The following is a 27,553-nucleotide window of genomic DNA, read 5'->3' on the forward strand; positions in this document are numbered from 1 at the left end:
TCAGCTCCCTGCAGCTGCGGTCACGACCTTTCCCTCGGGGTGTCTGAGTGAAACTACACATTTCTCTTCGTGACAAAGCCGAGTCGCAGTCGCGCCGGGAGCTGCCGTACCCAGCCCACATCTGAGTTCAAAAGGCGCGGAGGAGGCGGGAGGGAGAAGGTCGCTGCAGCCCTGAGACACGGAGAGAGCCGGGCTCTGCGAGAGGCGCCCCTGCCCCTCACACAGGTGACCTGCGGAGAGGCTGCGCGCCGCCGGAGAGCGTCCTCGAGTAAGAACTCGCGGCACCTGTATTTGCATTTTGAGTTAGACTGCGGGAAAGCGCCTGTTAGGTGTTTCATCAGCGCGTCTGCTGCTAATGTCAGATCCTGCGACCGCCGGGGCGGTGAGTCTGGATGTTTTACTCCAACTCGGGATTCCTGAGCCGGGCTCCGTCTCCAGGAGAGGGAGAGCCGGGAATGCGCTGGGATGAGCACCGCCCCTCTCTGAATTCTCCAGGAAAAGGGGAGGAGAGAGGGGACGAGCAGGAATGTGCTGTCTCAGAAAGGCTGATAAGTTGTGCGATTTGGAGTTTGTTTCGGGGGTCGGGTGTCGGGACGCGTTGCTGACTGAGGGGGGGGGGCTTCGTGCACGAGCGACGGCCGGGGGCAGGAGGCAGGAGCTGCGCGGGCGCGGCGCTTGAAGGCGAGACCACCCGTGACAGCGCCGGTCAGTGCGGTCCACGCCAGGCGGCGGCAGTGCGGAGTGGACATTCTGCACATCGCTGCCGGAATTCCTCAGGCATGGGCAGTGTTGGCACAGCGGGATAGTGTGTCGTTTTTAAAACGCTGATGGGCTTGGTCTTGTTTTTGAGTGGGATGTTAATACCAAGCTAACATCAACTAGTTGTTTCTGCAGCAGGATTACAAGTCCTGCGACGCCTTTCGTTATATTTTAACTGTATATTAAAATATAGTTATATTTAAAAAGTTATATTTTAACTAGTGTTAACAGATCAAGAGAGCGCACCGCTCGCTGAAGCCCAGAAAAACCTCTTCACGGGAATATTTTAACAATGTACGATTTAAGATGATAAATTATAACTATTCATTATAATGTATGGGACATGTAAAGCTAATTATAAAAGGTAAATAATATTCTAAGTATGAAATAAATCAAACGACAATAGTTATATTGACGCCTCTGTGTAATATGAGTTTCCTCTTAAATTTTCACGCCGAAAGAAATCACAGATTATCACGCGATTGAAAAACTTTTGTTATTTAAGAAATCCCCATGGGGAAACTAAGAATATTCTGAGTCATGTTAATGTGCATGTATCTTGGTAGATAGACCACAGAGTATCGCTTGAAACTGAAACATATTAATCTTGTTATGCGCTGCATTACAAGATAAATGATGTCTACAAATGATGTCTACAAAACTGCTCATGCGTTTTCTTATTTCGCACAGTATGTATGCAACTGCATGTTGTTTCAACTTGAATTTAACGTTAAAAAATGAGACTACAGAGTCTATGTATGCAAAGAGAATATTACTATTATATATTAAATAATTCTCTTTGACTAAAAAGGTCCACTCTTTCCAAGGTACTTAAAGGAATAAAGGAACAAATAACTGATAGTTTTGGCTGCATATCAAAATGTCTAAAGAACTTCACTCTTAAATAAAATAATAAAGTTTGAAGAAATTTCTGCCGGTACAAGGGAGAGCAAGCCCTCTTTTAACCCTCATAACGCGTTTTCCGCTCGCTAGACCCGGGCTCGCAAACTCCTCCGCAGCCCGGCTTGAGCAAAGACGGTTCCTTTCGCTTTCAGATTAAGATGGTTATTACAGGGGGGGTTCGGCGGGCGCGAGCACGTACGCGCGCTCTCTCCTTCAGCTCGCGGAGGAAGAGGAGAGAGAAAAAAGCGCCGCCGGCGGCGGTGCGCGTGCACGCGCCCCAGACGGCGGCCCGGGCAGTCGGGCACGGGGACGAGCGCGGGACGGCGCGCGGAACCAGGCCGGCCACGTAGCGCTGAAGCCGGAGGCGAGAGAGAGAGAGTCTGGAGCAAAACACGGGCTTTCCGAAACCCAGGAATAAAAGATCCCGCACGGAACAGCGTGTTCCGGAAAAAAACAAACAAAACAACAAAACCCACGGGCGGCAGCGCGCAGAGGGGAGAGCCGAGATCTGTTTTCATGTGCACTGGTTTCCTTGTGCAACATTTTCTCTGCATGAAGCAGAATGGGGGGAGAGGGCGCTATCGCCGTGGGTGAGTAGAGAGCCACAAGTTTATTTATTTTTGCATTTAGCAAGATGGCAAGATGACAACAAAGAGAAAGGGGCGCTGCGCCGTGTTCTGCGCGGCGGTCGCGGGTGGGGGCCGAGGCAGTGCTCCCGGGTCGTGCGGGAGGAGAGGTCTGTGGCGAAAGTGTTTCTGTTTTTGTTTGGGAAAAGACAGGAATCCCTTTTCAGTACCCCCCCCCCCCTTCTCTTTTAAATGTTAAAAAGCAGCCCTGGGATCGGTTCTCGTCTTGTCGGTGAATCTCCCAGAGCACTGCCAGGCGGAGCGGGCAGCTGGAGATGTCGGAGGTGCCGAGGCGAGACCGGGGGTCCGGGGTTTGAGACAAGTGGAAGTCGCTGCTCTGACCTGCGGGTGCAGCGCGTGTGTATTAATATTTAGTGGGGGAACACCTCTTTATGTGGAGAAACGCACCCTTGCAGGGTGTCTAACGTTGATGGCGCGTATTCCTTATTCTGCAAACTCTTCTGCATTTAACTTCCACACTTAGAACAAAACGGCCTGCTCGTTTCCATTTTTAACCCTTTATTTGCTCCGCTTTTCCCACTAATTTGTGCGCCTTAGCAAAGCCGAGGGCGGTTTTCTGTGCCCGTGTCGCGCTGGTCGTGCCTCCTGCAGCAGAGCGAGTGTTTCGGCCCGAGTGGGTCCGAGTCGTGTCGGAGAGGGCAGGCTGGACAGGCGGGTGTGGGGGCGCTGGCGGTGTCCAGTGACGGCTGCAGCCGCCAGCTAGGCCACGGCAGCCGTGTCGGTGCGTCTGCAGAACCCGAACTATTATTTTCTGCGGGATGAGGGTAGCTCGCTTAGCATTACTCTTGCTAGTTTGCCGTGCTTTTATTTCTTGAGCACACGTTTTTTTCTTTATATGATCTAATGGATTTGGGTGAAAGAGGCGCCGAACGCAGCCTCCGCCGGAGCCGAGCCGCCTGCTGGGGCTGAGCGGGGCGGAGCGCTCCCGGCTCCCGGCTCCCGGGCTACCGCTGCCCCGGTGCCCCCGGACCTGCCCCGCGTCCATTGTCTGGCGCTACGCGGTGTTCGTGATGGGCATGGGGGGGGAATACCCCCAGTGTAGACGCGGCGGCGGTGGTGAGGAGGGGGTAGGACATCGGTAGGCCACGACATCTACCAAGTGTTTTGCAAAAGTGTTCGTGCTTCGGGCTTTTTCCCCACTCTTCCTCTGGTCGAAACCCAGCGCCGGTTTCACGGTCAGATGTCATTTGCTTTTTGGGGTTTGCCCGGAGTGCCTCGGGGTGCGCAGAGCGACTGCAGGCGGGTGGAGAGGAAAGCGCCGCGTACAGTACGCGTGTCAGCCCCCTGGCAGACTGTACGCGGTCCCAGGCTGTCCTGAGGCCTCGCTGGCTGTGTCTGAGGCACACCGGTGAAGCCTGCCACAGCGTCGAGCAGCTAACCGCTCGCTGCACGCCAGCTGTCTGGGTCCCCCGGAAGTCGGGGTGCGGTGGCAGTTTTTAGGGGACCCTGACGTTTTGCCCACTTGGCTTGAGCATGCTCCTGCTGAACTCGCAGACTTGCTCCGAAGTAGTTTCTCAAAACTTTTTTTTGCCATGATTTTCATTACATCATTTTCAACCAAAACCGTAATTTAAAGATAACTCCTGAAATACGCAGTCTTCATAATATTGCTTTTTAAAATAATACTACAGATTTTAATTGCTTCAGAGATCTGTAGTTGGGCTCTGTTCGAGCAGGTGCACAGTGTCGGAGAGTGACAGTATAATGACGATACACACTTTGGGGCTCTAGACTTGGGTGAAGTGTTTCATTTTGTTTCTGGGGGTACCCAGAGTCTTTGATGACCCCCCAGAGGATCTTACATGCTTGAGAGCACAGCTCCCAGAAAACGGCAAAATTCTGATTAAATTCAATATAATGGATCTTTTCAAAGTGATGCTATTTCTTTGCCCCTAGCTTTGGTCTGCCTGTGTGTAATGTTTTCTCCTAAAGCGGTGATAATCTTTCACCTATTTTACCGAGATCGTCAGGCTAGAGAGGGTGTGTGTTCATACCCGCCTCTCAGAGATTCCTCAGGTTTGAAGCCAGTTAACAGTCGCCCTCGTTAAACTTCCAACAGTGGCGTTCAGAAGCAGGACCCCAGTTTAATGTTTTATCTGAGGAGCTGGGGGCGGCCTCTGGCGATGTTTAAACTGGCCGTAACCGACTAAACCCAGAAAGGGAAAGGACACACCTGCTGTACGAGAGTGGAGCCGTGGTCTAACTTTGTGGCTTTGAGATTTTTGGAAGCACCGCTGGCCACGCTGGAGATATTGCAGTTATGTCCCAGCCAGCGGTCGGCACTCGCTTGGCTGAATTCGCACCGTTAGCTCAGGTCTGTGGACGTACTGTCCCGAGCCTGGAGCCCTGAATAATTCTCCTTGCCTCCTCGGTGTGGGACCTCCAGTATCCTAACTCGTGTACGTCAGGGCCGGAGTCGTGTGGAAACGTTTCGGACGTCCGGTGAAAGGCTGGGGCGATCCTCCAGTGTGTCCGGTTGTCTGACCGCAGTCGACCGTGAGGCTGGGGTCCGTGACTCTGCCTTCGGACCGCACGTCCTGGCACCTGTGGGTCCTCCACGCGCCAGCAGGTGACTCACAGGTTCCCTGGAGCTGCCCAGGACAGGTGGACGCTGGGGTGGTCAGTCACGGGGAGCTCTTTCACCTCACTTGTGATTTCGTTCCTCTTGAGCCTTGAAACCCTTGTTCCTCCAACGTCATTCCAGAGCCCATCCTCCAGTAATCCTGCAGTACATTACGGTTGCTCTACCTCATGAAAGTAACCAGAAAAGTCTCCGTCTCCCAAGCACACACAAGCAGGGACGAGATCTTCTCTCTTACTGGCACATGACAGGCTGTAGAAGCCCATGGAGCAGAGAAGTGTGGTATTCCATACTGACCACCAGTCTGTTTTCCCCAGTTTAAGGCAAGCCTGTTCTGTGCACACAGGGCGTCATGTCTCTGGTTTTTGTGCTTGTGTGGAGAAGAGGGAGTCTCGGGGGGGTTCTGCTTCGTCAGAATGTTACATTTGGGGCTCCACATCGCCTCTGTGGCCCACGTCCCTCCAGCTGAGGCCAGGGACTGCCTGAGAGCCGGAGTGGGGTGTCCAGCAGTGCAGAACTCCACAATTACAGGGTGTCCCCCTAGACTTCCCTTATAAATAAACTGTTCAGTTAAAAAAAAGGCACCTCTTGTTGGTTTTGCTTCACATAAAGCCACTTCTGCCTGAAAGCTGCAGGTGCAGCTGCACATCGGCTACCTTCAGTCCCTGGACCGGGTCAGTCACATGCTTTAAAAGGCAGGTCCTGGGCAAACATGTAACTCAGTTTGTGGTCCAGACGTCGGCTGTAGGGCTCCAGACATGTCCTTGATCTGGGAAGTTCCAGCCCAGCGGTCCGTGTGGCGGGCAGAGTCTTGAGAAGGAGAGTGTGGCCAGGATTGTGGGAGTCTCGGGCCTCAGAACGGCGTGCCTCTGTCTGAAGGGCAGCGGGCAGCGTTGATGGAAAGTGTCCCCAATGTTAATCCCAGTGCTGTGTGAGCATCTCCAGTACAACTGAGGACATCAGACTGGTTTTGGGTTTGGTGTCGCGATTCCTCTGCCCTGCCCTGGGCTGCACTGGTAGCTGCTCTCAGCTGGTGCTAGATCTCTTTGTCAGGGTCAGAATGACAGCCCTCGTCCTTCTCCGGTGAATTCGTGTTCGTACAGTAGCAGCATGAGATTCATGCACTGAAGCAGAGACTGTGACACTTGTGTTTGAACATTGCAGCAGAAATACCAATTTGAAGAGCTGTGTATTGATGTGTTGCTTGAAAAACTGCTGTAATTTGTGACTTACTGTGTGTGTTTTTTAACCTTTGCTGCAGCGATGCCAACATTTGATTATATTTTAACACTGCAAGAAAAATGTTTCATTCTTGAGAATGAATGTGTGCAACTTTGTTTTGCAAACAGATTTTTATTCCAGATGGGTTTATCATTATTTTGGCTAAAGCAGAAGTTTCTAAAACGTGTCAGTGATGCAGAGATGGCTGGAGCCAGAACCGGCATGTGAATGTTAACCTGAGGTTTCTCGGCTCGCGAGGCTTTTGTGAAACAACCTGAGGGTCTGTAAAGAGTCTGGAGGTGCCGCCTCCCCCGAGCCTCGCCTCGCCACGCCGCGCGCTCTGCGCTGTTTCAGCGTGGGCAGGAGACCCGCCTCGGCGCTCCCCTCCTGCCTGTTGGGTGGAAACCCCTGGCTTCACGGTAGAGTGGCAGGGCTGCATCTCGAAGGCGACATGCCTTGGAATGTGCAGATTCAGGGCAAACCATTTCAAGGAAATAGGATGAACAGTTGGCAGGATCACACCGACCTTATACTACTGGTCTCGTATTCATGCCTACAGTTAAAGTTTTTCAAAGCAAAATTTGCATTTAGTTGTACACATATTGTTGGCTTAGAGGACCGAATGACAGAAGAGGGACGGGCTGCTTGTTCTCTCTGAGGTTGGTTTTATTCGAGCTAGATGAGCTGAGATCCGACAGTACCCCCGTGCAGGAGGAACTGACAGCTCTGGCCTTCCTCTTGGCACATGGGGTTTTCTAAAGGGAGGCAGAGCAGCTGCTGCAGGAAATGCAGGCCGACACTCTGAGCCCTGTACTGGCCTGTGAAGGTAGAGGATCAGGGACGAGGCGACGGGGTTCTTAGTGTTGCTGGAAATTTGACAGTAGACACGCAGGATGGACAGTTAAAGCTGGTTTGTGGGTTTCGTTGTGCTTGAATAATTCAGACGAAGTTTCTGTATGATTCATCATTGCAATATGAATTGCTTTCGCACTGCAGCAATCATGGCTTCTCGATGTGTGGTCTTCAATACTATAAGCTCATGGCTGGTTTTAACCCTCGCTGTACCCCGACAGTGCTGTTTGGATTGTAACAACCAAATGAGCCTTGGAACTTCCTGTTTGGGAGCTAGAAGATTTTTCTCCTGATACCCCATATAAACCTCAGAGTAGCACAAGGACCAACAGTGTATTTAAAACAGTTATTTTGTCACAAGATCTGCTGAATGCAGTTGCAGGAATTGGACAGGGCTGAATATTTTTAGTTTTTTTATGTTCGCTGTCAGTTTAGTCCTGTTTTGCTGTGAAAGAAACAGTGCTGTTTATTTTTCAAGTAATTTTGGAATTAGTTGTCAAATTCAGACATGCAATCAGATGAGTGAGTGTAGTAGGTGCTGTCTGAGACAGATGAACATGAATAGGCCGTGCTGTAATCCGTGCTGCGCTCGACCTGGAAGTGAAAAAGTTTACTTTTTCATATATGAATCAACAAAACAGAAGTGAAAGAAACGCCTCCTTAGGGAAGAAATTCAAATGGACACAAAATGGCACCAGAAGAGGAGAGAGAGAGGGAGAAGAATTGCAGAAGAGAAGAAGAGGACCAAGTCAGTCAGTTCATGAGCTGGAATCATTTCTGAATTCGATTTCAGGCCAGAAAATATAACCTGAAGACACTGGTCCAGAGGGCACACAGAGCCCCTTCCCCCTGCTCCGGAGCGCGCACAGAGCCCCTTCCCCCTGCTCCGGAGCGCGCACAGAGCCCCTTCCCCCTGCTCCGGAGCGCGCACAGAGCCCCTTCCCCCTGCTCCGGAGCGCGCACAGAGCCCCTTCCCCCTGCTCCGGAGCGCGCACAGAGCCCCTTCCCCCTGCTCCGGAGCGCGCACAGAGCCCCTTCCCCCTGCTCCGGAGCGCGCACAGAGCTCCTTCCCATGTGGAAGTTTTCCCCAAATTTAGGACCTACTGAGTGATTACATTCCTCAGTATTTATATAGTAATTCTTACTATAAAATTATCTATGGAGTTCGTATGCAATATGCAATCTAATTTTTTGCATTTCCAGTAAGTTATTACATTGTGTTATTTAACTGGACTCCATGAAAAACATAGGTAAGCACAACAAGCATAATTTATTTGTTTATATATTGTTTTCCATCAAGATAAAATAGTTCAGATGATAAAATGAAATGATAGATAAAATGTTTTCAAAAGAAATTTTAAAATTCACAGAATATCAAATCTTCAGCTCAGTAAGTGGAGGTAATTCCAGCTGCTGTTTTGACAGTCGGAGGGCCAGGTCAGTTTAGACTGTGGTATGTGTTGAAGGCAGCTCGATGTTTCTTCCCCTGTGCAGCTGGTGTAGATTGTGGGACTGGGCCTGTAGTTGCAACACTAATCAAAAGGACTTGCAGCCTGATAGAAACAGCATTTGTGATCATTTAATTACTTTTGCCGTGCAGGACTAACCACATGAAATAGAATGGCTACCCACTTCAAAGTTAACGCTTCATAGCTACTGAAATGACATCTGACTCATTTCTTTTAAGAATGGATTTTGACAAACGATGTTGCATAACCCTTCAGTCTCCTGTGGTCGAACACGGCAGGTTGCTGTGATATGTGGTATTGCAACGGGGTGCAGCAGGTCCCTGTGGTGGGGGGGCATCGGGGGGCTGCATTGCCTTTGGAAGGTGGGGGCAGCAGGGGGGCGCTTGACCCTTGTCAACTATCTTCGGTTTCACTGGTGCCTGTACCTAACGACGCTCGTTGTTCCTGTCACTTCTGCCCTGGGAGGCAAGGCCGGGGACAGCCGTCGATACGTAGGCCTCACTCAGTGGAGAGAATATTTGGTTGAAAAAGCTCGAGGGAACAAATTTGGGGACCTCAGCAGCGCCCCCCTGTGGATTCCACTGACCTGCCCTGCTCCTTCAGCGTGCAGACTGCCGGCAGGGAAGCTTGGCGAAGACAGGGAATCCCTCTGAGCTGAGCTACCGCACAGGGCTAGGAGAGAACCCTCTCGCTCTGAGGGAGAGCAGGAGTCAGTTGTCTCTCCCTCATCCCCCCGTTTTTTCAGACATGTGTTAAGGAATATGTTGTCCAGAGGATTGTGTGCTTGTTTGTTTAAAGTTCTCTTTCTCCTCTTGCTTATCAGATGCTCTTGGAACCCTGTTTTGTTTTCGTGTGGCTGTGACAGGCTTTTCTGTAGAGCAAGGCCATGGGCCTCCGTTTGCGAGCTCTTGCTCGGCCCCGCTGTGTCGTCCAGTCGGGACCAGCTGAGAGCAGACCTCTGCCCAGGCTGGCTCTTCAAAGATGGAGCTCTCTGTCACAGCATCCTCCGCTGGGCTGGACTTCAGAAGACACTAAAAAGTCATTCATGAAGACTAAAATAGTGATATAGTTAATGAAACTGTTTTCAAAGTGGTCTATAACTTTTGCTGATGGCTGCCACAAGAAATACAGAAGGTCAAAATGATCTTCCTAAATTACAATCTGAACAGCTCTGAAAAACTTGTTATGAAGGATGATTAATCTGCTAGGATATCGTACCATAAAAAAATTAGGTCAATTGATGTTTGTCTTCATTGTAGAGGCATAATTGTCGTGGTTCAAAGGGGGCTTATTTTAAAATGTAGAAAGGACAGGGCTCGGCTCAGCCGACTGCAGCCTGTCGTGAGGTGTCCTGTGCTGTGTGAGTTCCCCAGACCTCCCCAGACTCCCTGGAGCCGCTAGCTAAAGCGCAGTGGAGTCACAGCCCTCTGCTGTGCAGCTTGTCAGTCACGCGAGTTCAAACCTGTTCTGTTTGAGGAGCTTTGAGAGTAAACAGCAGAAACTGTGGAGAGAAATGTGCGGATCCTTGGTAAACAGAGTGTGTTGTCATTGCCTCGAGTGCTGTGGCTTGGAAGCAATGCCAGAGAAGAGCCTAGATTCTCTTGACTGAGACTCTCCTGCATGCTTCTTGTGCAAAAACGAGTTTGCAGCCTTTTGTGTATAGCCACGCTTTGACGTTTTGTGCACATGTGTCCTTGTGTGGAGGATTTAGCCTGTTCTGTGGGAGCTGTGTGATGCTGAAAGCTTTTCAGTCATTCCCAGAGGACGTCTTCAGGATGAACAGTGAAACAAGAACCAAAGGACACAAGTGAAAATTGTGCGGATGTGCATTTAAAACCTTTTCAAAAGAACGGCAGGTTCTTCACTACACAAACGTTCAGAATGTGCACGGAGTTGTGTTGTCCGGTGGGAGCCCACGGCTGATTGGGAGTTGATCAGGCTGCACACCGAGCTGCCGGGCGTGAATCAGGGAGTTGGCTGGGTGTGGGGTTTTCATATAGCGGCTTGACAAGGTCCCAGCAGCACCACTTCCTAATGCAAGAAATTGTATATGGCCAATAAAGTGATCTGATCTGATCTTCTCTTCAGACTGCGCTGTCTTGTCGGCACAGCAGAGGTCAAGGAAGCCCTGCGGTCTGGCCTCGGTGTGAGAGGTCACTGACTGGCCTGCTCGGGTCACCTGTGGCTGCGGGCAGGGCTGTGTCCAGGAGACGGCCTGGAGCAGGGAGCAGGGGGCTGGTCTCGTGGCTCTGGTGATGGCCACTGTCTTGGATTTGAGCGGGGGCCCAGTGTTCTCCAGGAGTCCAGGGAAGGTCCCAGTGGCTCCTGCGGCTGTCCCTGGCCTGCCGGCCCTCAGGGGGCAACTGCCTCACTTCCTGCTGGGAAAACTGACTTGAGTTTTGGGGGCGCTGACTGGGAGCTGGTGTGGGTGTTTCTCAGCTGAGCGCAGGAGGAGCGGATCGCCGTGAAGTGAGTGTCCCCCGATTCCACTCTTTCCCACGAGGCATCATGGGGAACTGTTGCCACCTCAGCGTCTTGCTTTTCCCGGACCAGTGCCTTTCCAGCGTCCAGAGGATTGGATCTCTGGACTGGGGGTCAATTGGATCAGCAGTCCGTATTTTGATCTTTTTGAAGCTGCTGGTCTTTTGTTCATGCTGATGACCGGGGCTTCTCCGGGTGCAATGTCTGCCTTCAGGTGTGTTGAGAGTTACTGCACACGAGCAGCTTCCTGCCTTAACACAGCTTTGAAGTTTCATGTTGACATGTTGCTGTTGACCTGTTTTTTTTTTGGTTGCTGTTTCTAAACATGTTTACTTGCTTTTGGTAGGAACCAATACTTTCTCTTGATTTTGAAATGGAAGAAGTCCTAATTGCAGGGCTCAGTTGGGTTGTGCCTGGTTACTTTCAGGTTCGTGTCAGACCTGTGGCAGTAGTGTTGCTCCAATCTGACCTTTGACCTCGTGCCAGCTGTGAAACGTCCTGTGTCAGTGTGGGTCTTCTGTACAGATCTTGTTTCCTGCTTCCACATGCCCCCTCCCCCAGAGCTAAACCAGCACTGCGGAAGTGGACTTTCTAGTTCTGTAACATGTTGCTCTTTTGGCTAGAAAAGCCTCTAGTTTAAAAAAAAGCCTCTGTAAGTCCTGAGCTGCATGTCTGTGGCCTGGTGTCTGCTGTGCTTGGCGACGGTGCCTGGTGTCTAAACCAGTGTTTAAGTGTACTTAATGAGGAGAAGCTGTGGATGTTTGGAGAGAGGGTGGGATGAAATTAACACACACCCCTCCTCTCCACACAGGCTGGGATGCTGTGCTGTCCGGCATGTAGTTCTGTCTGAGAAATCCTCAAGCCATGTCAGCCTCTGGCTCAGTGCACCTGGATGATCTTTTCTCCTGGTCTTTCAGAGAGCCGCTGCGGCCCGGCCCGCGAGACGAACTCGCGCCAGCAGCTCAGCGGTCTGGAGAAGCAGGGCGGGAGGGTCCTGAGTCCAGGGGGCCGCTGTGTGGGCAGCTGGGCCCTCTTTACCCTCCACAAACGGAGCTCTCAGCGCTCGGCCCCCGGGCCTGCAGCCCCCTGGAAGAGCTGTGCCATGAGAGAAGAGATTTCATTGTTTTCAAAGGTTCATCAAATTAAAAGTTTGTCCCACCCACCCCTTGCCAGTGGCAAACTCTGTGCTGCTCAGTGGCAATTAAATGAATATATCAGTTGCTGGATATTTAATTAGCCGTTGGAAAGGCGGTTATTTTATTCATCTTTTCTAATAAAGCCAGGTAATTGCACACAGTCTGTGTGCTGCAGTTGGTGTGTAGTCATTAACGGATGATTGTAACACTGGTAAAACACCCTACAGGAAGCAGACCTTGGGTTCAAGCTCAGTGCTTGTGCACAGAAAGGGTTAAACATCATCTCACATCTTCAGCAGGATACAATATCATTCGCACATTGTGTAATGCTTAAACTGATATTTTCTCATTCCAGCATGCTGCGATATGTGAATACAAGTTAATAATCTCAGCTGGCAACAAAGTTATCTCCTCTTTGCAGTTCCCTTTTTCAGTTTTCAGTTTCATAACAGTGATGGGGGAAAAACTGAACGTCTGAAACCTTCAAAAAGTTCAATTCAAGTCGTGTGTGTGTAGATATAGAGACTTAAAGAGACTGATGAAGTTGCTTCTAAGTTGTTTCTACAGTTGTGTGAAGAGATGCCTTTCTTGTGCAAAGCAATATTAGTAACACAGAAGTGTTTTAAGTTTGAACCCGTAGTGCTTTAGCAGTATAAAGGGACTGAGTTCCTCCTTAGTCTGCTGCCTAGATTGGGGCAGAGGGCTTTGCAACATCTCCTGTTTCATCCCTGGAGCCTGAGCTCAGGCACAGAAACGGGAATTTGCACACAAGCTGTAATAGACATTATTTCCAAAAAACATTTGAGAAATTGTCAGACCAGAAGTGCACACAGCTGCAGCAAAATACTTTTTGGTTATGTTGTCGGCAGCTGTTTCTGGTGTTTCTGGGGCTGAGAGTTACGCTAATTGCCATTTTGTTTCCTTTGTTGGATGTTTCTGTTGCAGAACAGGACCGTTACTCTCTTACTGGCTTAAAAAACTCTTAAAACCTTGAAAGGTTGCGGTTATTTTTTCAGAGGCTTGACAATTTTTTTTGTAGAACACAAAACGATTATTAAATCTTTGAAAGCCTCCCACGCGCAGAGCTTACCTTACGGTTATCTTACCTCCACGCACAAATCTGTTTTTTTATTCTTTAAAAGGAAATAGTTGCACGGAGTTCTTTGAATTACTCATCATGGTAGTTTCAGGTCTGCTTTCACCTGTGCTTGTGGTACACCTCTGACCCTTAGGCCAACGACTGCTCTGTGAAATAGTTTAGCTCCAACCAGCCTTCTGCATGATTTTATCTGAAGGGAAGAGGTTTTCATGGTAGGTATAAAGGAGCCCTATTGAAAGATTCTTGCGTACAGCTTTAATGATTCAGACACAGGATGGCAGAATTAGTAGATTTAATTTTAAGTTGGAGCTGTTGTTTCTTTTGGTGTATAAAGGCTGGCTTGGAAGGAAGTTGTCCTGTGGGTTAGGTAGTTTGTCGAAAGGTTTCAAGCGCTGACTGATATTTGTCAGGTGTACAAGTATAAACCTTAACGGAGCTACAGAGCTACACCATGTGCTACAGTGGGGGGCTCACTTTTTTGTGCCGGAGTCAGATTCAGAGAAGCACAGTCCCTTTTCCCCACTATCAAAGTCAGTATTCCGTTGATGTCCTCTAGGAGGAAGACAGGAAGAAAATGCTTTTAAAACTCAGAACAGGAGGTGCTGCTTTACACCGAGGGTGGCGGGAGTGTGAGACAGTTGTTCGGCCATGTTCTTACAGGAAACCAGGGTGAGATTTGACCAGGGGATCTCATCCAGATAACTACCAAATGGACCTGATGGGACAAGTGTTTCCTCTCCTTTGTAACCATTATGTTTTTAACCTAAGAACCAAGCATCCCGATTCTGCTTCTTGGGCAGCACTCATAACACAATGGAATATATAAAAATATCAGTTTGCTGCACCTCACTCCTGATAGCTGTGGACCTCCAGACAAGAGAAAGCAGCATCCTCTGGCCACAACATTAGGAACCCCCCATCGCTGTGCCTCTGGGAGCAACATAAGACATTGTGGGAATTTCACAGGGTTGTGAAATATTTTCACCTTACATTTCATCCCCTTCCTCTAGCTGACTCACTCTCAGCTGAATTGGTGATGAGGCTGATGGTGTGAGAGATCTAAGTGCCCATTCTGTCAGTTCCAGACGGTTTTTAACAGTCCTGAGATCTGGGGATCGTTCTAGTCAGGTTGCAGAAGACGCCGAGACAGGAGTCTTTGCGGAGACTGTGGTGAAGTGGGATAGAAGCAGCAAAAGAACTTCAGAAAGCTTTAGAATCCGAGACGAATCAGGCACCTGACAGGTGAGGTTTAATGTACACGAGCAGAGTGCTGCATGCCAGCCGTAAAAACAAATTAGATACCAGATGGGAGTCGCCAAGTTTGAAGAAGCTGCTCGTGAAAGAGAAACATTAACATCTTCCAGGCGATGTTGGAAAGCAATATAAAAACTGTAACTATACGTAGTTAGAAGTACAGAACTGAAAATCAAAGGATGTTATGCTAAAACTGTAGAATGGGCTCCAAATATCTTTTATTTCTATTTATTCATTTAAAATCCTCAAAAGAACTGAAAAAGTCAAACCCGTGCACTTCTTCAAGACCAATACTGAAGTACCGACACAGAAGTACAAGAATCATGATCTTCAGAACCCGTGAAACACGATCCAGAGTGCACAAGTCGAAACTGTTAGTCAGTTTCAAAACTGAAAACAGGAAGCGCTTCTTTACACAAAGGGCTGTGGGAGTGGGGAGTGTGTAGCTAGATGCTGAGCCAGATACGCTAGATGGAGTGAATGACCTCCTCTTGTTGGTGAGAGAAGGTCTGTCTCCTGATCTTCAGGCCCAGCATGCACTGCCTTCAAGCCTGCCTTTTGTGGAAAAGAGTCCCCGACACACGGGGCTGGTGCGAGTCCCCGAGCAACTACCAGGTCTGCGCCACATTGTCACACTTCAACCACGGCGGGCAGCCAGCTCGTGGGCGGGCGTCTGCAGCAGCTCAGCTCCGGCGGGCACACACTGCAGGGCCCCAGCGCGAAAGTTGGGGAAAAAATTAAAAAAAACTTTATTTTGGCTTGCGTTCCAGCCGAAACATGTGAAAAGGATTTTTGGTTTGCACTCGGAAGCTTGCAGCAGGAAGTCGCGAACGATTGCTGAAGAGGTTGACGCGACCAGCACTGGAGGTGCTCGTCAGGGCTGGGATGTGGAGGCTGTGAGCGGGGCGGGGCAGGGCAGGCGGCGATTTCCAGCCAGCGGTGCTGCGGACTCTGTGGTCGGGTGGTTACAGTTCGCTGCCGGGAGAAAGTGGTGCTTTGACGACTCAGCCAGTCTTGGGAGCTGCTCAGCAGGATGCAGCTCTACGAGTGTGGGGTCTCGAGGAGAGAGGAGGGGCTCTCTTATGATAATCAGCTTGTTTCCCACTTGTTTTCATCATTCAGGGAGTCGATTGAGCCTGAGGACTTGGGCTGACTTGTCAAGTTAGAGAGCTTTCGTGTGAAGCACAGAGCATAGAGAGACAGAGCGCCTTTTTAAGCACAGAGGAAATAATTGGAAGGACGGTGCAGAGGAGAGGAAAGGAAGTGTTTGCAGTTGCCCACGTACTGTAGAACGCTGCGGTTCAGTATGAGTGTAAACAACAGCAAACTGTGCACAAGTGCTGCTCTGCAAGAGCAAATCTGAAGCAGACAAAATACCTTCACTAACCAGTAGAGCTTCAGGATAATCCCTGAACTCGATTTCCATCTTCAAGAAGCATGTAAATCTTTGCAGGGTTTCAGAAACAAAGGTAAAGGTCACCAAGTCCCACAGTGGAAAAAGGAAACGAAATATTAATGATGACATATCTTTCCATGTGTGCTTTTAGGTGTTCTGAGTAGAGGTGTGCTGAGAATATTTATCTAGCACAAATATTACTATTCATATATAATCATTTAGTGATGTTTGATTTTTTTTTAATTTAATAATGCAGGAAAAAATGAAAGTTAATTCTGCACTGCAAACAAGAATATATTCTATAACAAGTCCCCAGCACTAGTCTGGTCACTAGTCATGGATGATGGGGTCTGTCTAAATAGCCTGTAAGTGGTATTTTCAGCAAGGCATGGCAGCAGTTACTAAAATATGTTCATTAAAACCTTTCTCAAATAATCTAGTCATAACTGTATAATTCACAGAAATAACTATACTGTACTGTATGTGTAGAATTCACATCAACACTTTCTATTTTTAAAAGTGCTAATACTCATTCTTAATGAGAAAGCGGGTTAACATGTAATCTGTCCTCTGACTTGCAAGTATTATTTTCTTTAAATCGAGAGATTGATATTTGTAACTGAGTAGGTTGTTACACGTAGGCAGATTAGTAGTAACACTGTCAATTAAGTTTAGCTCCTTACCTCTGACAGGTTTTAGGTAGGTAGTCAATGTGAGTCAGTGCTCTTGGGGAAATATGGTCACTGAAATAGATCTGCCTACTTAACTTGAAAGTCTGTGTTCGAATTTGGTTCATAAGTTTTCTTCATTCTGAACCACCAGTTTGTCATGCATATAGTTGTTTATACATACAAGAAATAATTCAATGTATTGTCAGCATCTTTAAATTCAGCGATTGCTGAAGAATCTGACAGCTAAATTTAGCTTTGCTTTCCAAAACTTTACAATATTCTTCTTAAAACCTTTGTCTGATTTCTGGTATTGAAAGGTATCGTCCTGAGGCCAATACATGAAAGAAAACCTAAATAAAATTTCAGAATTGCACAGCTCTATTAGATCATATTGTGCACAGCCTCATAAAAATACAGTGCTCACCAAACTTTCCAGCTTTATTTCTTTGTGTTTTCTTATGAAACAAGCAAAAAATCACTTATCATTCTGTTCCCCCTAAGGTAAAAATTTAAAGTGTTGGCTGTACATTTGCTTGTTCCCTAAATATCCTTTAGGGATATCCAAAGGGAGGTGGGTTGTATTGCTCTGTGAGCCAGTGTCATAACTGCAGTATCTCGGCGATCGCAATATGGAATTTCCTGTGTCACACTCTTACAATGACAAGTAGATGTGACATTACTGATTTAACACATTCAATAGTGACACCAGAAGAGTATTCACTAGTACTCCAGGGGTGAAATATATTTTCCTGTAATGATTCATCAGTATATTTAACCTAAGTGACAGCAAAACATTTATCTTATGTTAAACCTCAATATAAGTCATAATAGTGTTTTTATTCAATATTAACTTTTTTACTCTGCACTATAAGAATTAGAATTAGTTATACTAAATTAATGCTAATTAGATCAGCTAAAAAGAATCTTGAACCATGTCCTTACAATTTAAATTATCCTAATAAAATATTTATATTCTGTAGGTTTCAAAGGGAAAATTTCCAAAATACTTTAAGAATGGGGTGTCCAGTCATGGTACTGCAGGGCTGCTGTTTCATTCATTCTGCTGTGTTTTCATTCCAAATCAAAATGATCAGCTTTAGCAAACAGGTTGTGCTTCCTATTCTACATCTTAAGTTAGGTGTTTTGTGTCTGCATTTCAGTTTATGTCAGTGTGTCTCCTCTGTCCTGCACGGTCTCAGTGAGGGACTTTCACAAATCCAAATGCATACCTGCAGAAAAAGCTCCTCAGACACCCTTAAATGCACTTGAAATGAATCAATCAATTCGTCTACAATGGGTGTCTCTAACTTTGTTCTGGAGAGCCCTGGTCCAGCAGGGCTTGCATGCAGCAATAAGATTGCCAAATTCATCTGACTTGGAACAATTTAATTATGATCATCTGGTGGTGATTTGTTTAATTTAATCAAGAGAAAAATTGGAAAGTAAATTGAGAGCCCTCAAGGAGATGTTCCTTAATTTACCATGTAAATTGCTTAATTGATCAAAAGGGTATGAATGCAAATTATAACAAAACTTTTTAAACATGTGATTAAGTTTGAGCTAGAAGAGTTCCTAGACTGAAGCTCTTCCCCCACATCTACACAAATATTAGGACAGTTAATTTTATTATTGTTAATTCTAAGAGACATTTATCTGGGGTGTGGCACTTATACAACAGCAGCATTGAACTTTCTAATCATATAGTTAATAATTATCAAGTGTGTAACAATACAAGCACCAGATATGGAAGTGTATGTATATACAGTATGTGCACTGCACAGTTGACTTGTTTTGATGGTTGCATGTAAAGGACATTATCTTCTGCTGCTTAGCATTTTTATGTTCTTCGGCCATCAGACAGAAACTTGAAAGATGCAGGATATTTCTAGTCATTAACTCTCCTAGCTGGCAGCTAGCTTAGAGCTACACAGCAATGAAGGGCAGCTGAGTGATTGAAGTGACCTGCCTGTGTTGTTCCTTCACCCTGAATACCTGAGCTGGAGGCGGGTTGTGCAGAGTTACTGGAGCTGTGAGCTGGAAATCTCATCTTGTGGAATATGGGTTCTCATGGAGGTTACAACTTTTGAAAAAAATATTTAAAATGCATTTGAAGACTTCTGAAGCTTTCCTCTGGTTTAAAAGACGCATACAAACACTTAAGTTTGGAATTTGCAAATGCCAAGTGAGGATCTACAGTACCCCCCGGCTGCTCTGCTGGAGTCCCCATGCGGGATGTGTGGTGCTGTGATGTGGCCACCCTCTCCGGTTTCCTCCTGCTCCAGCGGCTCGGCTTGGAGGGGCAGCCTGATCCAGGCAGTGCCTGGGTGGGTGCCTTCCGCTCATTAGTGATCCCCTGCACTGTGCTCAAAGAGATATTAAGGGACTTTCAAATGTTGTAATATCCCACGCCAGATCTGTGCTTTTATCCAACTTCAGCCCTCAGTTGTTTTGGAAACTCTTTGATCTTCTTTGTTGACTCCTTGCTTGAAATGCACAACCTGACTAAGAGTCCTCCCAGAGACAGGTGTATCTATTCTGCTCTGTTGTGAATCACTATTCTTGCGCACAGACAGAGGCCACTCAACTAATTGTGTGGCTCAAAAAGGTAATTTTGTGTTTTGAATACTTTTGTAATTGTGACTTTTCAGTTTTTCTTTCATATGAATTGTCCTATTATTCCTACTACATTTTGGCTTCATCTTTGAAAGTGATGGCGAATATGAAGTATTAATTCCCCTTTCAAAGTCTCATGGACTGTAAGCTTTAAACAGCAGTGTGAAAGCTGCGACAGTCTAAATATGTTTGAAAGGCGCTGTGTTTGCTGTTCCTGCTCAGGTGCTCTCTTGATCGTGTGTTGGCACAGTCCTTCATTTTGAAAGAAGGTACTCTTTGGAAAATCTGTGGCTAAAAAACTGACCCTTCAGTTCTTTTCAACGCCTGCTTGTAATCCAAGTGGGGGTGTTTGAACCTGTGTTCCCTGCAGCTCATATTTATGGCAAAAGCCTGAGTACTTTGTTCTGCTGGGAAGGAATGTTATGTCCTTCGGTGAAGTGAGAAGCAGGCACGGTTATTTGTACATCACACAACCTATATAATTTACAAGTGGGACAAGGCAGAGATCCCAAAATAGGTCTGAATGAAAGAATCAGAGTGCTTTCGCTTTGTCCTGCCTGTGAAAACGGTCAGCTTGTTGCACTCTTCGGGCATGTTTGAGAATGTGAAGCTGAATGACTGCTCCTTCTGCAGGTGTCCCTGCCAGTGCCGATCGGATCTCTGCACAGAAACGCCTGCTGTCGATGTGACGGTCAGGCTTTTCAGAAAAGGGTCTCAGAAATGTTTTCACTGTCACAAGCTCAAACCCGGTGCTTTGCGTACGTGATGCCCAGCTGTCATTTGCCAGCAGGTGGCAGTCAGAGCTGTAGGGGAATGCAGTTTACAATGGGACATAAGCTCAGAGCTCTTCGGTTGTAAATTCCCCCCAAAAAACATTAGATTTCCCTGATTGGAAGAGTGCATCTGTGAATATTCCTTTTTTATTCAAAGCAGTATTATAACATCATGACACTATTGTGCCAAAAAAGCAGCTCTGCAAAAAGTACCTGTTTTACCTGTTGCTGATCTTTTAAGTAATTGTTTTCCAAATTGTAAAAAGCGGCAGATGTGTTTGAGGAAAACAAGGTGGCACAGCTGGAAAGCCAGCACTGGAGCTGCTGGAGCAGCAGATCCGTTCCTGTGTTCTCCTCTGAAGTGCTCTGAGGTGCTGTTTTCACAGTTCATAACGAAGAATGATTTGGCTGAATACATATATGTGGCTTCATATATCAGTGTTCTTTGTTATCCTGTGGTTTGTTGCTTTTCATGTTGTTAACTAAACCATTTCAACGGAGGCATGTAAATATTGTTTTAAACAGTCGGCTAGTGTACAACTAAATGTTGGATTTGTTTGGAGCCCTACAAGGTTGTAGAAGCATTTTTCATCTGACATCAGAAAGACTTGAACGCAGGTGATGGGACGTCTTGTCCGAGCGGCTCTGCTAGATCATTTAGATAAAACCTGATTTCGTTGCGGCTCTTAAGCGCTGGAGTTCCTTGTTCCTGGGTCACGGTTGCCTCTTGCACCTCGCTGGACTGATCTGGCTGAGCGGGGAAGCAGCTGTATGGCATGACGCTGTGCTGTCTGTTTGGAGAGCTTTAGCTCAGCAGTCGTGCAGCCAGCGAGCCTCCGTCCGGTTTCCTCAGCGAGTCCGGGCTCAGTGCGCTCCGCTCGAGAGATTTGTGATGAAAAAGAGGAACTGGTTTCATTACTCATGGGTGTGTGACACTTAGTGTTTATGTACACGTGGGCCCGATCTTGGCAAAGGGAAGTGCTATAATTAGAGTTGTGTTCTGCCAGTGTCTCTTCCCCGATCTTTCAAGATGCCCCTTCTCCTTTCAGATAAATGATTGGGTTTTGAGGTCAGTGTGGCGTGGAAGGAAACCGGACTAAGTGAGCAATGCCACGCTTCTCGGCTCGCGCTGGTGTATTCCAGTGTGGCCAGACTGAGCTGCAGAGACTGGCTTGACCTGTCCGGGAAGCAGAGCTGCGTTTCTGTCCCTTTCTGTCGCCCCAGCGAGGGGCCGACACTAGTTTGGAGTACTCTCAGATGTACAGGGCTTCTGTGGGCTGCTAAGCACTGGGAGTCTGATTTCCCTGCTACTCTTGCTGTGCACACATTTGATGCCAGTCTCCTGAGTAGGCGTGCAGCAGCTCCGTTCTCTCTGAAAGACTTGACTGCATTAAAGATTTCTCGCGTGTGGGCACCTGAGGTGTGCATGTGTTTATATGGCAGGAGCTGCTGACCACACTACACCATGTGGTGAGAGACAAGAGGCAACATCCGGGCCCATTTTATTCACTCTTTAGTCTGCATTTGAATGGCAGGAATTGAGTTCAAGGCTCCTGCACATTGCATGGGTGCTCTGACTGCTGGTACATCTCTTAACCTGTCCTTTGTGTGCCCGCCTTAGGGAGCATTTGTTCATTCAGTGTTTACTGTGCCTCATCACTGACACAGTAAGGGGCAAGGCTGTATTTACTAGCTGAGCCCCATGCTGTAGCATCATGCACCATCGTCTACAATACATAGATCTTGCCATGTTAACTTTCTGGCTTGAGCTGTGCGTGACTTTTCGGGAATCTACAGAAGACTCTCTTTGCATAGCAGTTTCCAGTTCACGTGCCTCCCCCACGGTCTTGCGTAATCAGGTGCTGCATGTTTTCGTCTCATTTGTGCAAGATCTTGCAGTTTAGAGAAGGTGGAGGCCGCTGGTGAGGTCTGGTACTCGGCAGGTACTCGGCAGGTTCTGGCCAGCCGGCTAGTCTGGAGACGTGCTCTCTGAGCTGCAGGTTGAGCTGAGCTGTGGGAGCTCTGCCTGCTAATCTACAGGGGGCTTTGACAGCATCAGCAGCAGCCCCCCAGTCCTGCACTGCCCCATCCCCCCTCCCCCCTCCCCCCCAGCAGTACTGAGCTCCGTATAAACACTTTCAGGGCAGGACCAGTGCAACCCAGCCAGATCTGTCTCTCACTGGGAGAGGTCCGGGTTACAGTCCTCATGCAGCAGGACCACGGTTTAGAATTAAAGACATAAAGATTTAGAGCTGTCCATAGCGCCCCCTGGACAGAGTGTACACAGGTGACTGAATGAGCGACAGGCACGTCTGTGAGTAGAAATAGTGAGAAACGAAGTGAGATTCTCTGATCAGGAGTTTTGGGGGCAGAATCTGTATTATCCCAATTAGTGACCCTGGAAACGGTCTCATCTGAAACATAGAAGTCCCTATTTCTGAGGTTACCTGCTGCTAAGGCTTCACACATAAATAATACATTTATAAATGTATAAAGTAATAAATGTTCTCAATAGCTTCACACCATATATTATAAAAAAACTGGAAGGCTGTGGGCTGTAAAAAAATTGAGGTAACATTTTAAGATGAGAAAGTCAGTTCAGACACAAGCTTACCTAGGAAGCACATTTCTGAAAGATAACAGCACTTCCCCTACAGTCAGGAAGTGTCAAGAGCTGGTCATGTGGCTTCTTTGTTTCTTGGCACAGCAGTGTTACTGAGCCGATAGGAGACTAGAAAACCAGCTAAATACAAAACACAATTATTAGTTACAAATTTTCACAATGAGTCCTACATACCCAAGTCCAGCCTATAGCCAAGACCTAGTCTTTAGGAGACAAGATTCCAGGCCCATCTGAGAGAAAAATCAGTATAAGAGAGCCGATTTTATCAAACAAAAAGCTCTGCGCAGGACAAAAATACTAAGTTGATGATAAACTAGAGGGAAGCTTTCTCCAGTACTTAATTAGTGTATCCATACAACATAGAGTGGTTTCTCTTAGCTGGTGGACACCATTTAAATGAAAACAACCCCCTTTTCTAAATTGAAAGATGGTCTCTTCAGATCTCAAATACCTGGTCAGTTTCTGTCCTTCAAGATGGATACTCTCTCACAGCGAGGCTCCTCTGTGCTCAGGAACAAGAGAGAAGTGAATGAGCACTGATTTGCTGAGATGGAGGATCGTACTGGGCCTTGAGTTCTGAGCTGTTATAGGAATATACCTCTCTTATGCAGCAGGGAGTAGTGTACAGTATGTGAGCAGCTGTCCCAGCCCTGGCTAGAGCTGTAGTAGCCATACTGGCGGTGTTTCAAACCCCCATGACTCATCGCTACATATTCTAGATCGCAGAGATTTTTAAAAGAAAGGTGTGAGGTATTTTATTTACTTCAGTGGGCCTGACTTCAAGCACATGAATAGCGACACTTCTGTGGAAAAAGACACCAGTGGGGGGGTTTGTCACCTCACATGCACTCAGCTTGAGCAGAGTCAGGCTGTGGTTTAAGGTGCAACAGCGAGGCTGCGCAGTTTTATGCTTCTGCTTGGAGATGGAAATCCTTCAGATACTCAGGGCCTGACATTTTGTTCTGCCCACGTCTTGCCTGCTGCTGCGAGATGGACGCGGGCCCTGGAAGCAGTGCTGCGCCCGCTCTGAGCTCGAGACGTGTGGCCGAGCGTGTTGATGCCCCGTGAGCAGCTCTGCAGAGTGAGGTATTGATTAGGAGAGTCGGTGACAGGAAGGAGCGCTTGCAGGTCGTGTCTCACCGTGCTGCGTTTTGAACTGTGGTTGAGTGTTTAGTGTAAAGTACTCAATAGTACAAGTCCCTAAAAGCACAAAGTACAGTGAAGCCCAGTGCTGTGACAGTAGAGCTGTGGAGAGATACAGTACCTCAAATACTCCCAGCTTTGTTCCATAGAGCATCTTCGAACACAAGCAAGAGGCACCCATTCAGCTCACCTAACCTGCTTGGTAGGTAGTAGCTAATTGGTATAAGGATCTCATCCAGTCCTTTCTTGAGAGCAGCCAGGGTATCACCTTCTACAGCCTGCCTGGCAGCTTGTTCCATACTCCCACCATGCTTTGTGCAAGTGAAGTGCCCCCCCCAGTTTCTGCTCACTGGTGCGCACGCGAAACAAACCTCATCAAGATCTCTAGCTGATCACAGGGAGATGATTTGGATGTATTGGTTGGATTGTCACAGTTCTCATTACACCCTCTGGGTGATGACGATAATAACTACTAAATCTTCCATTATCACCTAGGGATCGTAATGAGAACTGTGATATTAAGCTGTTTCTGTGACTGAATGTCAAATAATGTTGCATATAAATATTTTTAATGTTAATTAATTTTTTTCCCAAAATATTTATTCACTCTGTTTTCTTCCAAGTCTGTAGTCCTTCTGATTCATATTTAGTGAATTAGAAATCTGAATACGAATACTCCAGTCACAATGCTTTAAGGATATAAAGGATATATGATGATTCATATTTAAAACTCCTAAACTACAAGGTTAATATGTAAGGGAGGAAAGAAATGATTTGGTGTCTATATTATGATACTAATGTAATTGATAATATTTATTCAAATTCATATTCTGTCCATTAATAATTATGCCCTTCACCTGTAATTAATCATCTTTAAATTGGTCAAAATGGTGGTGGCGTGTGCTGTCTGGTCTGATGAAGATCCCTTGTGAATAGAAATGTTGACTGGTGGTTTGTATTTGTGTTACTTTGAATTGGGAGTATTTCTGGAGCAGCAGCTCGCAGGGATGGAAGTACCGCCTCCTGTTGCACAGCGCCCTGAGCCGTGTCTGGTTCTGCAGGCTGCAGGCTCCTTTCGGTCAGGCAGCAGCAGCTGATGGATATTTCAGATCTGTATGTATGTAATAGTATGTTATTTGCAGGGTGTTGGATGGACTCAACCATAGAGCTGAAACATAATGGTAGCAAAGGACTGTGTGCACTTTCCAGCTTCATCAGTCCAGTTTATATCAACTTGCAGATGATAAAACGTGAAATGGATGAAAAGGTCATGGAATGGAAGCCGTGTCACACCCCTTAGTCTGTAGAGGCCTTAGACATTCACTTGAGATGTCGGTGGTTTTATCAGGAAACGGTGCGTATAGTCACAACCGCGCAACATCGTCCCTTCCTGCGCTCGGCACCAGTGTAGTGCTGCTGCACGTGCAGGAACCCCTTTTCAGCGGGATCTGTGTGCCTGTTGGGTCGTATCGGCTTCTTCTCGCTGTGTGTGTGAGCGAGGCGAGTCCCGTCTTCGGAACGAGACGAGTGCAGCTGCCCATGCACTGGGGTTTTTGAAGTATTTGTACTGTTAGAAAGAAATTCAAATCGAGAACAAAAAACAAACAGCCCTTCCCACAGCTTAGCAAGAGTGAGTGTGGTATCTGATTTGCAGCCTTCTGTATTGCCTGTGGTTTTATGTAGAAATTAAGGACTGTGGTAAAGACTAGAAAGCATGTTGCAAAGATTGCATCTGACACCTAAGCTGGTGACTCGCATACAGGATGCTGTCATTTTGAAAGGAGAATCTGTCTTTTATAATTCAGAAATGCAGGTAGCGAAATGATTCAGTTGGCAGCGCATGTACAGTTTTGATTTCTTACACCTTTTCTCTTTTTCCTCCTTCAGGTGAAGGTTTGCCGATGGCTGCTAAAACGAGAGGGACAAATTCCTCGAGCTCTGACCAGCAATTAAGCTAAATTGAACCTTACTAGAAGAAAATAAACTAAGAAATGTCCTGCACGATGTCTGCCTTTTCCTGCTGCTATGTCTGCTGCTGCTAGATCTTCAAGGAATACAGTACACGTCTGAGGACCGCGAGAGCAAGGACCAGCGCAAAAGCCTGCTTTCATCCCCCTGGACAGGATGGCTAGATGAAGTAGACCTCAGATCCTTGTTTCTTTTTGTGTTTTTGTGGGGTGTCGTTCCTGGTTCAAGCTAATGTAAGCCCCTTTGTGGACGAGCTTTCCCAAGGAGCAAGAAGGAGGAGTCGCAGAGCCCTGGTCACTGACCCACCCCCACCCCTGCCCCGGCCCGTCCGGTCATGAAGTCGTGCCAGAAGCCCAAGGAGGGTCTGGCCATGCAGAGCGCCACTGGGGTGTCCCCGGAGGACAGCCGCCGCATGCAAGCCCCTCCCTCCTACTACCACGCCCCCGGCCAGGAGCTGGACCTGTCCACCAAGCTGTTCAAGCGGGAGGGCGGCGGCAAGGCCTACTCCGTCCTGGTGGACTCCGAGCTGAGCAAGCGGCACCTGGCGGAGCGCGGCGGGCAGCAGGCCCAGGCCCCGCAGGGGCAGCAGCAGCCGTACTACCGGGAAGGGGGGAAGGGGGCGCCGGAGGGTGGGGGGCAGGCCTCAGCCGGAGAGGGGGAGGGCTCTGAGGAGACCGAGGAGGAAGAGGAAGAGGAGGAAGAAGAGGAGGTGGAGGAGTCCTTCAAACGGGAGCAGATCATCGTGGAGGTCAACCTCAACAACCAGACGCTCAACGTCTCCAAGGGCGACAAGGGGGTGGCCTCGCAGTCCAAGAACGTGGCTCCCGTCATCAAGTCCAGCAGCGAGGAGGACGAGGAGGAGGAGGAAGAGGAGGAGGCCAGCGAGAGCCCCGAGGAAGATCAGGAGGAAGAGGAGAATGAACGGCAGAAGGAAAAGGCCAAGAAGCCCCGGCGGGCTCCTGCTGCCTCCCAGCCTCCACGCAAGACCAGGAAGGCCGCCATGGCAGCGGCCAGTGCTGTCGCCTCCTGCGTAACCACCAGGGGGCGGCGCAAGAGCGTCGAGCCGCCCAAGAGGAAACGGCGGGCGCCCCGAGAAGCCAAGGGGTCCTCCCCGGGGGGCGCCGCCGCCCCTGCCTCCGCGGCCACGTCCTCCCCCTCGGCCCCCACTGGCCCCGCGGGCTCTCACAGGGGCAAGAGTGCGGGGGAGGAGAGGGAGACTCTGACCTGCGAGAAGTGCCCCCGGGTCTTCAACACCCGCTGGTACCTGGAGAAGCACATGAACGTCACCCACCGGCGCATGCAGATCTGCGACAAGTGTGGCAAGAAGTTTGTGCTGGAGAGCGAGCTGGCGCTGCACCAGCAGACCGACTGCGAGAAGAACATCCAGGTACGAGCCGGCGCCAGCAGGGGGCGCTCTGACCCTCTTCCTGCAGATGCAGGCAGTGTTGGGTGTGTCTTGCAAGGTGTCCCTGTGGGAAGCTGTTTGCAATAGTGGCTACACTGCCTAGTGTCCCTAGAGCCACTGTCTGCAGGGTTAGACACATTTAGAGAAGCAGTGCGTGGCTGGAGGAGCAGGAGGCAGACTTGGGCAGAACAGGGCTGGGCTGTCTGATGTCTCAGGTGTGCCACAGCCTGTCCAGTTTTCAGGGGGGGCCAAAAACAGCCTTGCTGTGAGCACAGGGCAGTGTGGTGTGAGTACAGGGGTCAGGGGTCAGCATGGTGAAGTTCGTGACTAATCCAGAGCAGCCCTGGGCTGGATTAAAGCCAGCCGCAGGTCTGGAGTGCCCTGAGCCCGGCAGTGTGTGTGGGCAGCCGTGCCGCGTCGGCGCTGTGTGGTGGTACGAGGGTGTGGGCAGCAGGAGCAGCGCTGGGCTGGGGAACAAGGTGTGGGAGGGATGTGGAGGGAGTGTTTCTGTTACTGGTGAGGGGGCAGGTGTTGTGTGGGCCTGTGTGGGAGCAGGGCT

The 27,553-nt window shown here is 48.4% G+C and overlaps 1 protein-coding gene across 1 annotated transcript in view; it reads left to right on the plus strand.

The window, feature by feature from the left end:
- The first annotated feature begins 1,953 nt into the window (after window positions 1-1,953).
- znf652 (zinc finger protein 652) overlaps window positions 1,954-27,553 on the plus strand; it is a 38,463-nt gene continuing 12,863 nt past the window's right edge. Inside the window, exons 1-2 of the mRNA XM_088906202.1 lie at window positions 1,954-2,252; window positions 25,509-26,976. Coding sequence (XP_088762328.1) covers window positions 25,924-26,976 — 1,053 coding nt within the window. The 5' untranslated portion in view covers window positions 1,954-2,252; window positions 25,509-25,923. The remainder of the gene's footprint in view (window positions 2,253-25,508; window positions 26,977-27,553) is intronic.

This window comes from Atractosteus spatula, chromosome 26, assembly GCF_055471065.1.
Source record: "Atractosteus spatula isolate fAtrSpa1 chromosome 26, fAtrSpa1.hap1, whole genome shotgun sequence".
Lineage (NCBI taxonomy): Eukaryota > Metazoa > Chordata > Actinopteri > Semionotiformes > Lepisosteidae > Atractosteus > Atractosteus spatula.